This window comes from Mirounga leonina, unplaced genomic scaffold, assembly GCF_011800145.1.
Source record: "Mirounga leonina isolate KUSES-001 unplaced genomic scaffold, KU_Mleo_1.0 Mir_114, whole genome shotgun sequence".
Classification (NCBI taxonomy): domain Eukaryota; kingdom Metazoa; phylum Chordata; class Mammalia; order Carnivora; family Phocidae; genus Mirounga; species Mirounga leonina.
The window spans coordinates 39588655-39600898 of record NW_023270265.1 but is presented as its reverse complement, the minus strand read 5'-3'; the positions used below and the strand labels follow the sequence as shown (position 1 = coordinate 39600898).

The 12244-nt window shown below is 44.6% G+C and overlaps 1 protein-coding gene across 3 annotated transcripts in view; it reads left to right on the top strand.

Moving 5' to 3' along the window:
• Window positions 1-5175, top strand: part of GFRA1 (GDNF family receptor alpha 1) — a 218769-nt gene extending 213594 nt beyond the window's left edge. For all 3 annotated transcript variants that reach the window (XM_035029775.1, XM_035029782.1, XM_035029771.1), the window contains 2 exons: window positions 1036-1089; window positions 2223-5175. In XM_035029775.1, coding sequence (XP_034885666.1) covers window positions 1036-1089; window positions 2223-2378 — 210 coding nt within the window. In that variant the 3' untranslated portion in view covers window positions 2379-5175. The remainder of the gene's footprint in view (window positions 1-1035; window positions 1090-2222) is intronic.
• Window positions 5176-12244: the final 7069 nt, after the last annotated feature.

Sequence of the window (12244 nt, the reverse complement as noted above, 5' to 3'; positions counted from 1 at the left end):
GGGAATCTGCTTCTCTCCCTCTGACCCTCCCCCCTCTCATGCTCTCTCTCTCATTCTCTCTCTCTCAAATAAATAAATAAAATCTTTAAAAAAAAAAGAATCTCTGTCCTGTGCCATAACTCCCAAGCCGTGAGTGGTTTACTCAACTAGAGGGCAGCCCCATGAGCCCAGCAACCATATCCTTTTGGTCCTATCACCTGATGTCCAGCATTGGAAAATAGCTCTGTGCTTGTTGACTGAGACAATGAATAAAACAAATGAATAAACAAGCTTCGGAAGACCTATCCCTATATTACTAATGAATGTGGATTTTTATTGTGACATTTTTACCTCAAAGTCATGTCCCCAAAATGAACATTCAGAGATATAAATGAGTTCTGAATATGAATGACTTCAAAGCTTCATCTTAGGGCGCCTGGGTGGCTCCATCGGTTAAGTGTCCGACTCTTGATTTTGGCTCAGGTCATGATCTCAGGATCATGAGATCGAGCGCCATGTTGGGCTCTGTGCTGGGTGTGGGGCCTGCTTCAGATCCTCTTTCTCCCTCTGCCTCTGCCCCTCCCCTCCCCAATGTTCTATCTCCCCTCCCCTCTCGAAAAAAACAAAAAACGAAAGCAAAAAACAAAACTTTGTCTTTAGTAACCTGGTCTTGTGCTACCCCCACTAGCCACCAGCCACAGGTAGCTTCTGAGACTCTAAAATGGGGCAGGTCTGAAATGAGATGTGCAATGTCAAACACCAGATTTTGAAGACTTAAGTATGAAAAAATAAAGTATCTCATTAATAACTTTTTATATTGATTACATGTTGAAATGATAATATATTGGGTTAAATAAAACATGTTATCACAATTATCTTCACCTTTATCTCTTATGTGGTTACTAGAAAATTTAAGATTATGTATGGGCTCATATATGTGGCTCACATATTTCTATCAATGGCCCTGCCCTAGACAACTGATTAGTGGATCGTTGGTAATCATTATTCCATACTGTATATGAGTGATTTTATGTGTGTGTGTTTGTCTTTCCCCAGGCACAGAAGCTGAAATCCAATATGTCTGGCAGTACACACCTCTGTCTTTCTGATGTAAGTTATGTTTCTCTCTGGGTCTTCCTGCATTTCCAGACACAGAGCCTTTGGGCCCCTGGTGAGGATGTAAAGGCTCAAAGACAATGAGGTTTCAGGTCTAGGAAAAAGATCTAAAGCACCCTCCATGTCCCTCTGCACTTTGAGCCAAGTGAGGTCTTTGCATCCCAGTGCACAAAGTTCCAACTACATGTGGGACCCAGGATCCTCATCTCAGAGCCAGACCCCGCACAAATACCATTGTTCCAATGCCAGACACTATGTGACCACAGTCCTGTAGAATCAGCCCGCACAGAGAAGACACTCAGCAACTCTCACTGCTTACCAGAGGTCCTCTGTCTACGGTTCTTTTGACCTCCGCAGCTGAGGCAGGCCCCATTCTTCTCCCCGTTTTACAGAGGAGATGAATGATGCTGTCACGTGCCGATCATTGTGGCGGGATGTGGCATTTTGGGACTGAGTGGGTGCTGTGGTGGGGATGGAGGCACCCGTCTTAGGGAAGGACAGCTGTGCCAACTGGGAGTCCGGAAGCCAGGGTTCTGGTGTGGGCTCTCCAGCTGATGAGCGGGGCAGGCTCCTTCATCTAGAAAATCTAGGGTTGAAAGGGCAAATGGAGAGAAAAGTTGCTGACTGCCCTGCCCATCTCAATGCGATTTGTGGCCCATCTCCAAGTGAACTGATACTTGCCTGGGCCAGTTTTCTGAGATGATTATTCCTGCCCTTCCTCCCAGATGGGGAGGGACAACAGGCTTCCTCCTCAGTCAGTACCAGGAGAAGCATTCCATGTTGCCCTAGCCACAGGGAGATCCAGAAGGTAGGAGTGAAGGAAGATGCAAAGCTGTCCCACAAGTGGATTTCAGTAATCCATAGTGGAGGAGCAAGAAGCAAGTGTTGGCCAGTTTATCATAAACTATAGAAGTCTGTATATCCAGTTCTCACCCAGATTCATGATTCCTTTCCGTAAAACTACAAGTCAGTGAATTGAAGTCTCTGTGGTCCTAGCTTGGGTCAGCTTTGATGAGTGCTATAGCTAGTTGGAGGTGAGGGTGGGAGAGAGAAAGAGTGTGGTTAAAATATACTGGGATAGGAGGAATACATGCAGTGGGTGACAATGAAAATATTCTCTCTTACAGCGTGATTATGAAAAGAATGGTCTCGCTGGTCCTTCCAGCCACATAACCACAAAATCAATGGCTGCTCCTTCAAGCTGCGGTCTGAGCCCACTGCTGGTTCTGGTGGTAACCACTCTGTCCACCTTATTATCTTTATCTTTGGCAGAAACATCGTAGCCACATTTAAACAACAATATGGACATGTAAAAAGACAAAAACCAAGCTATCTGTTTCCTGTCCTCTTGTATATCTGAAATTCCAGTTTTAGGCGCTCAGTTGAGACACTGCAAAAACAGTTTCATCCAACTGGAACTTTTTCTTTGTTCTTTGTTTCTTTTTTCTTTTTTTCCTTTTTTTTTTTAAGAAATCTTCTTGTGATCCTTAGGGCTTCTGTGGGCTAACTGATACAGTCCTACATTCCATATTGAAAAGGCTTTGGGGCCTGCTGTGTTGTCAAGGGGCAGTGCATAAATTTGGCTATAAAACCAACTGGGCCCATGTTTGACGTGATGAGGATAGGGATGATTTTAACAATTTAACTTTGGCCTTTCCTAGCAAAGCAAGGACTTAGTATTTCTAAAGAATCTTTCCATATCTCCTATAATGGCTTTGGTTTCTGATGACATCACTTTAGCCTAACATGGGTGGGCACAAGCTTATTTTGTCACAAAGCAAAGATCCTCATCCAGAGGATCTTGATGGACTTAGTACAAACAAGCTTGCGCCCATGTTCACCTTTCTATATGTACTGGCATTTTCCACACTGTGTACTGTGAAGAGTTCTACACTCTCCTACCAAACAAAGGACACCTGTCCCATCCAAATGTAGTGTCTGTCTTCTAGTCAGAATAGAGGGGGCAAGTGTGCTTGAAACTCTGCAGTACCTTGATCACTGAACAACACTCTCCCAAGCCTTACATGAGGGAGAAGCCCTTTAACTAACCAGAGTCAAATATAGCTGACATGTCACTCTAATACTCTTTACAAGTATGAGGTTATATGTAGAAAAAAAAATTTTACTACTAAATGATTTCAACTATTGGCTTTCTATATTTTGAAAGTAATGATATTGTCTTCATTTTTTTACTGATGATTTAATACAAAATACATGGAGCTCGTTTTCCTCTCGTAAGTAGTGTTAGCTCCAATATTAACTTCACGAAGACAGCTTTTCAAAAAGCAGACTCTGAGGGGCCTCATGCTTTAGCAGAAAGCTCTGCATCACGTAACTGTGGCCAGGCAGGAGGAAACAGAGCAGCCAAGTGTTGTCTTTTATCATTTCTTGGAATGCAGACGTGCATACCTGTGAGGAAACTGGCGGCCACTCGTAAACGCTCTGCAACAGCCGGTGGCCCCTGTGGCAGTTGACATCATCTAGTACCTTGGTTTCCAGGTTACTTGACAAAGGCAGGTTTGACTGGGCTGGGGGACAGGAACATGCCACCCTCTTTTCTGAAGCAGATCCATGCCAGGGCACACAGTTGTTTTCCTAACAGTTGTCTTGACTCTCAACGGTGATGACCGGGCCTGTTTGGAGGGATTTGGTCTGAAGGTCATCAGGAATCTACACGCATCTTGTTATGTGTCCGCCATGACAGACTGTGACTGACTCTGTGGAAAGAAAGGCTTGTGGATCAAGAGGACCAACGATAGGCCTGTAGAGATGAGTTGGCCGGCAAAGATACACGGACCAGAACAGGACTCTGGAAACGAGGCATCTGGCTTGTTCACTGCATATCACCTTCCATCATTCTCGTCCTTAAAACAAGTAGACCCTGAAGTGCACTTTTGAAGTCTGGTTGATGGTGACATTCAGAATCTACAGTGATCGAGTGCTAGGAGCCATGCTTCTCCAACACTGAGTAGAGAATAGGAGAATCCACCTGAATAGAGTGCTGGGAGCATTACTTCTCCCCACATCAGTAGAGGGGCTGGAGGAGGGACCCAAGGTGCACAGTTCATACTGATCCCCTTTGCCCGCTGATGTTTGCCTTGTAAGAATTAATCAAATCACTGGGGTGGGAAATCTATTCAATCCAAGATAAAGGCATAGTCTTTTAGCTCTATTGGTGTTTGAAGTACATTTATATCCAAATGTTAATAAACATAAATGTATAATACTAAATACTGTGTTTTTTCAGTTCAAAATGTTTTCAAGGAAAATTTATCAAACAAATTTGATTAGTGAAAGGTTTCGTAAAGACTCTTACTTTGAATAAACACATTAAATGTGTCGAAACATTTGGAATTCCGGTCCTCCATGAGAGCATATCTCTTACCATATTTTGTTTTAATTAAGGTATCTCTGTGTATCTACATTGGACTAATTGCATCTGATTCTGATTCTATGTGATCTACTGTAGAAAGCTATTGATTCCTTCTGCAGTAAACAGCGGCTGTAATTAGCTTCAGATGACTGAAGAGGAAATAGGAGTTATCAGAGCTAACAAGGATAGCCTTCGGTGAAGAACACAGGGATGTGCAACCCATAGATTAAATTTGGGAAAGCCTCATCAATCACCAACAAAGATCTCATTTTTCTTCACAGATAGAAGCATATTAGAGTTATCAAATTCTAAATTCGAAAATGAATTGCTGATCAAATAAACAGGGGAAAGGATGTTCAATGATAACACGTTAGAGAGATTCTTACAAATTCATGCCAAGCAGGTGTTTCTGCCATTCCGTGTAAGTCCCAGTTTAACACGGTTAACCCGAAACACCATCACTTGCCCCAGGACTAAAGCAGACAAGTGACTTAAATCTTTGACTTCCTTGTGCAGCAGTGCTGACAGCAAAAATGATTACTTCCTGTCCCTCAGTCCCTGCATTTGGGGTACCGCCATCTGCTGGGATTTGGGCCTCTTGCAGAAAGCATGTCATTATAGCTGATTTTGACAACACAAAAACAGTAACTTAGGTCCATGTAGACCATGACTCCCAGGTCAAGTCTAGCCATGCCCTGCTGCTTATTTGAGAGAATGAAAAAAAGGGCACTATTGCCAAACTGATTGGAAGCACATTCATTCCACGTTGATGTTGAGTATCTTTGGCCAATATCTGTTTGAGTATCTTTTTAATAGAGCACATGAAGGAAGAAGTGCACAATAAAGAGAAGTACGCAGAATGCCACTTCCATGTTTATTTTTCCATATCTGATTTTTTCAAGCCCCGAGAGCATAAGTTGAGAAGTACACAGATTATTTTTTATTAAGTATAGCGAACTGTATCCAGAGTATAATAGGAGTGTGGTTTTCATTAAAAAAAAAAAAATTATTTAACAATTCTTTATCCTGTAGTAAAAAATGTCTTAGAAGCTATCTTTGAATTAATCAAATATGGGACAGGGTTTCTCCAGACTTCTGTGGCCTTTGATTTGGTCTATATGAAAAGTGTTGCTGTCATGCCTACGCTCCAAGGATGGGTCCTCTCCAGTTGCATCCTCTCGCCCACCTGTCCCTTTCTACTCTATCTAAAGTAGACACTCCCAAACACCCCATCTGCTGAACTAGGAAGGGAGGAGAGCGGAAGCATTTTTGAGTCAGTGTTAAGTGCTTGTTGGGAAAAGAGATATAAAAAACAGTGGGAGTTTGTATAATTAGCAAATTCTTTTCTTAGAATCTAGCAAAAATGTATTTCTGTTGTTACTATTTACAAAATAGTGGCCTTGGAGGAGCTGTCATCTGGAAAAAAGTTTTCATTCATGTAGTCCGACATGCATGACTTATTTGAGTCAATGAACTGTAGATCAGAGAGGGCTGCTTAAATGAACTCGCATTTTCTAATTCCCTTTCGACGCTGTTCCTGATCTCTTGGATTCATACCCCTGTGATCTTTGTTGCTTCTGCTCTTTGATAAACAAATAAGACCATGGGAGACCCATCTTTTCGAGAAAGACCAAAAAGCAATGGCAACAGATGGGGATGAATTGCCAAGGGTTTGGGTACAGGGATGATAGAAGGACCTGTCTGCCCTGAACTCAGGGAGTTTGGAAAGATGAAGCAAAATCAAGGTGCAGCACGAGGCCAGGTGCCAGGGGTGAAAGGGTCATGCGGTCCACTGATGTTCCTTCTTGATCCATGTAGGAATCTTGTCCTCACAAGAATAGCCAGAGTCCCTTGAATTAGACAGCAGTGCCTTTGTGGAAAACAAGCCAGAGCTAATATCTGGACAACATCGGAAGAAATTTCTTTTTAGAGATTCTAAAACTGTAGAACAGCTGAGAATTCAGTTGGAAACCCTTAGAAGCTACCTTTTCTTCTTATCCCTAAGATAGGAATCTCATGTATATATCTGACACTTCTTGACCCAGTTCTTCTTCTCCAGTGACCGTTTGTTCTAAATCTGTTATCTAGAATTCTTCTTGAGGACTATATGTCTGAACACATTCTCCCAGCAGAGGCTTTAAATCTGTGGGTTTTGCTGCTGCCTCCATCCTGGGGTGTGTTTGATGGGACATTTCATTTCACAAGGAGAGTTGTCTTAAGACAGTGGGCTGACTCTGTTCTCTTTCATGTCAATTACTGGTGCCCCAGTGCCCATTCCTGTTCTTTATCATTAAAGTATTTAACAGGACCCCTTCCTGTGGATTCATTCTAAATGTAGTCCTACCCAGATGCCCATTGTACATGGACCCCTGGCTTTTTGAAGACAGAGAAGCCTCTCTCAGGAGTCTGGCAATCTGAGGGTGATGATAATCCCCCAAGTAGGAAGTTCCTCCATCCAACCCTCCCCTCTTCTGAGCTCCCTCTTCTTAGCCTTGGAAATGGTCTTGTCTACTCATCCTCACCAGGCATCCCTTTGTTGCTCCCGGTGCTCTCTGATGAGCTCCCCCCTCCCTTCCAGGAGATAGCCTAGGGTTGTTCAGTGGGAAGCGCCACCTGCACTTCTGATTGTTCTGAGATCCAGCCCAGACGGGTGGGGGGGCGCACAAACCCTGTTTTCAGTAAACTGCCTGCAGAGAACCACAGCCTGTTACCAGTCATTGAGGTCCTCGTCCTCTAAGGTCTCCAGACTCATTTGACCAGCACAGCTGTGACTTGGGCTGTCTGCCCCTGGCAGGTGCCAACATCAGCGTCTTGTCCCACTGCCATGAGGAGTTTATTTTTGCTCCAGGGCAGCTGCCAAGCCCAGCACCAGCATCAATAAAAGGTTTTCTCGGGTTTTCTTCTCTTCATCCCAGGCCAGGTTTTCTTACCATGCCCCACTTTCGTTTTATAGAAAATACCAAGATTCTGGCCAGAAACCATCAGCCCCTTCTTTCATTTGAACATCTCTTTATGAAGCTCCCCCCAGCCTCCCCTAAGAGAAAGCATGTCCCACAGTAGGTACTTAAATGACGTTGGGTGAACGAAAAACTTTGGGGCATCGAAAGGCTTGGTTTTGTAACACAGTAGCAAGAACTGGTCCGTCCGCATTGTCTTGCCAGCACTGAGCTCTTGTACAGAACAGTAAAGGTGTTCTGAGGTTATTGAGGGTGACCTGGAAGGAAGTGTCAAAGCATTAGAATCAAAGCAGCTTTAAATCTGCCGACTGTGTTTCCTGCTGAGAGATGAAAAATTAGCATTTGTCCCCAGGACGAGCTGAGCATAACCAGCCAGTCCCAGAAAGGACAGGACCCCAAATGGGGTAAACAGATTTCATGGGAAATTAGCCAGTGAGTCTACTGGTATTTTAATCTGCCTCAAGCACAGGACACTGGCCAGAAAGGTGGGCCACTCCACCAAGCCCAGGCCAAGCCCAGGCATATGCCAGCATCCTGAGAAGCAAACTTAGGTGGTCTTCAAATCAGCACATTTACAGAACTCTACTCCAGTTGAGTGAACCATCATTCAGGACTGAAACTCCTCCAGGATTAACTTGAGAATACAGGGCCCTCTGACAGCAATTTAGGGAAACACCCATCTTTTCCGGATGGCAGAATCCTTCACTTTAACATCCTTCAGAGAATCTAAATTCTCTTTGTAAGTTGTCCAAGAAGCCGTTTTCCAGACTCGGTCTCTAGGAATTAGTAAGTCCCAATCAATAGGCATACAGCAACCCGCGCAGCTCAAGCAATATGGAGAAGGCAGATGCACCCATTCTCAGCTGAAGCCGGGCAGATTGCCACGGGGGACCAAGTGGGGTCACCCTTTGAGGCCTTAGAGGGCTGTAAGCATGGCCAGGTAGCCATGCCAGTGGAACTGGCCAAGCTCTCAGGTACCAGCCAGGGCGCAGGTGGGACTGGGAGATATCAGAGCTGCTAGTCTAGAGGAGGAACGCCGATAGACAGCAGTGTTCATTCAAACAGCAAAACTTTGAAGTACGCAAAGACCCTTGATGGCAGCAAATATAACACAGATTATAAGATAGAGTAAAGTAGGATAAAGAATTGGAACACCCAGGCGATGCTGCGGATAGAAGAAACGCAAGGCTCTTTTGAGTAGGTAAAGGTCTGTCACCTGTCACCGGGGCAGGGCAGGACTTCTGGCACTTACGGCTCCATCACAAAAGCTCCTTTGCTCTCTCTCTCACACAACTTCTGCAGGGCTGTGTGATCCGGCATTATCCTCCTGGTGTGCAGAGCGTGCTTGATCTGGAATCTGCCTTTTTATTTTTTAGCTTTAGCCAAAAGCATTTCTGAAATGTGGGAAAAAGAACGGGGACTGCAGAACCCACTCACGGATTGCCCTGCCTTATTCGGCTGTGGTTTTCTAGTACTGAGACTTTTCTGGATTCAGAGATAGCTGATTGTCCTCAGAGGGTTGAAGAAATGGTTTCAGAAACCTGAAATCCAGGGCCTTATATTTCTTCTAATTATCTCTCTTTTCTCTTCTCTCTCTTTCTCCCCTAAGGGAGGAGAGGGAATGCTTTTCACCACAGAGTTTTCTTTAAAGAGTTTTCTCCTCTCCTGTGCATTATCCCTTAGATATTGAAATTATTTTCTTTTGTTTAATCCGCCTCCTGCGGAGAAGCTATGTGAGATTCCGGATGTGGGCTTTGGGGTTGTATTCTTTTAGATGGTGTTGCATTTTTACTCTTAACCCAAGGGTATGTCTCCGCTTCTGTTCCTTCTGTTTCATGTAGGTTAACCATTCAGGTTGAATAGAATAAGGATTCTGGTTTTTAGGATGGTTTTAGACTTCTCTCCTGGGAGAGGGGGTCAGACACCCAGCCTCATCAGAGCTGGGGTGAGGGGTGTAGTGAGCTTCATGGAAACCTCCAGTTAGGAGAGGATCCAGATGAGCGACTTCCCTCCTGGTCTCCATTTGACACTGTGTGTTTCCTGAGTTTCCCACTTGTACAAGATAATACATGTATCTCATCGCCGTGTGTATCTGCTTTCCTGCGGCACCTGTGCATTCTCCTGGGCCATCCCCACATGGCTTCCTCACACCACCAACACCCGTGGAAGAACACCTACATATAGAAGTACAAGTTTTGCTCTTTGGACTTTGGAAGTGGTTTTGTGATGTTTGAATTTTCTGTTAACATATTGCTCAAGCATTATAGAATGTACGTATGTAGTCTGTTCAGCCATCCTCCACCCCAGAATACCCTAATAAACATTGTTTTCTTTTTTAAAAAAACAAACCTACAATCGTGGTGTCTTTTTTTTTTTTTTTTAAAGATTTTATTCATTTATTTGACAGAGCGAGAGCAGGAACACAAGCAGGGGGAGTGGGAGAGGGAGAAGCGGGCTTCCTGCCGAGCAGGGAGCCCGATGTGGGACTCGATCCCAGGACCCTGGGATCATGACCTGAGGCGAAGGCAGACGCTCAACGACTGAGCCACTCAGGCGCCCAATCGTGGTGTCTTTTTCTTTTATCTTAATTCATTGGAAAATGATCTTGAAATCTGTGAACGCATGGAGATCCCCAGTATCAAGATACGGGGGCTTTCTGACAGCAGAGGAGATAAGATTCCTGAAGACTGAATGTAGTTGATGCTTCTAGATGCTTCTAGATGATTCTTTTGTCTTGGGGGTGGGAAGGGATGGTGTCTGGTCCTGTCCGTTGTGGGATGTTTAGCAGCACCTGTCCCACCCGCCAAGACGCTGTCAGCCCCTGTGAAGGGGCAGCAAAATCACCCTGATTGAGAGCCACTGGTTTAAATCCAACCGAATAGCTCACATACGCATGCCAAAAGGAAGCAGGGTCTGTGGAGGGCCACACCAGATATTTATTTTATGTCTTCAACATACAATTCTGTAATTAGAGGATAGGACTGGTGAATGCTTTAGACACTATCATAAATGTGTTGAATTATTTGTGTAAACTTATAAATAGTATTTGGATAAAAAGTAAAGACGGAATACGTCCTTTTCCCAATTTCCAGGCTGTAGCTCAGTGCCTGGCAAGGAAAAGTTACTTTACACCGCATGAGGCTGGATTTGATCCCTGGGCATTAACATCATGATCATGGTTGCTCAAAATAGGACTTCCCGGCTTCCCTGGGGGAGGTTATAGTCCCTGGCACCTTATCAGCACCAGGAGTTTTTAAGACAAAATATTAGAGCACAAAACACAGTAATTAACATCACCAGCATTGTTTGCTTCAGTCTACAACTTGCAGCCCACTACATAGCAAGAAGACCTTGCCTCGTATAGGACAGAAGCCTGTGTTTCACTGGAGGGTCTCTGCAGGACAGTTTTGTGATATTTTTTTTTTTCATTCAACTGGGTTTTCCTACTCCCTTGTCTCCTGGACCCACTTTCCAATGAGCAAGTTTAGAATGATTTCTAGAGGGCTCCACGGTTTGGATAAAAAGTTTGTGAGCAGGGCGCCTGGGTGGCTCAGTTAGTTGGGCGACTGCCTTCGGCTCAGGTCATGATCCTGGAGTCCCGGGATCGAGTCCCACATCGGGCTGTCTGCTCAGCGGGGAGTCTGCTTCTCCCTCTGACCCTCCCCCTTCTCATGCTCTCTCTCTCTGTCTCATTCTCTCTCTCAAATAAATAAATAAAATCTTTAAAAAAAAAAAAAAGTTTGTGAGCATTTGGATCTGGGCCTGGTGTTTTAGAGGTGTAACAAAACCCCAGATTCCAACTTCTCTCCTGGCTTTGGGTTTCTCCAGCTGCCTGAGCAGAAACCCCCACGTTCATTCTCAGGGACGTGAAGCACCTCATGTCCGCACGTGGGGCAGGCCCCTGGGGAAGGGCAGGACTCTGAGGTTCCCTGAATCATTGCAGAAATGGGGAGGGAACGGTGCCCTGGGGACATCGGGCTTCCTGCCCCAGTCCGTTAGGATTCTCATCACCTTCTCAGTACAACCAAATCCCCAGGATGCAGGTGATATAAATTTTAGGAGCTGGAACAAGAAACAACTAATAAAACCCCGAGAGAAATGCCAAGAAAGTGAATAAAAACTGTGACAGGAATAAGATACAAGGCTGCTTGTGTTGGATGATATAAATAAAGCATAAACAAAAACACAGCGTTGTGAGAGATATGAGCAGAGTATCCGTAAAAGTCACATATATTGGCATTCCTGGTCGCACAGCCTGCTTTTATCTTCATGAAGATTTCCCCATCCAGGCTGCTAGGCAAAGAATTCACCAGTTTAAAAGGTAAGGGGAGGGGCACCTGGGTGGCTCAGTCGTTAAGCATCTGCCTTCGGCTCAGGTCATGATCCCAGGGTCCTGGGATCGAGCCCCGCATCGGGCTCCCTGCTCTGCGGGGAAACGCGCTTCTCCCTCTCCCACTCCCCCTGCTTGTGTTCCCTCTCTTCTGTGTCTCTCTCTGTCAGATAACTAAGTAAAATCTGTAAAAATAAATAAGTAAAATGTAAGGGGAGCATTTGGCCTGAGAATACCTTGAGTGGGTATATAAATAGGGATGATCTTTTTTAGAAGACCATTTGACAATGTGATCATAATTTAAAATCCATATCCCCTTTGAGCCAACAATTCCACTGCAAAGAATTTACCCTGCCTTCTCACACCATGTGCCAAGGTCTCTGCAAAAGGATTTCCATTGCAGAATAATTTGTAATAGGGAAGTCCTTGCCACAACCTGAATGTCCATCAAAAGCCAGTTGGTTAAAGAGCTCATGGTGCATCTAGACA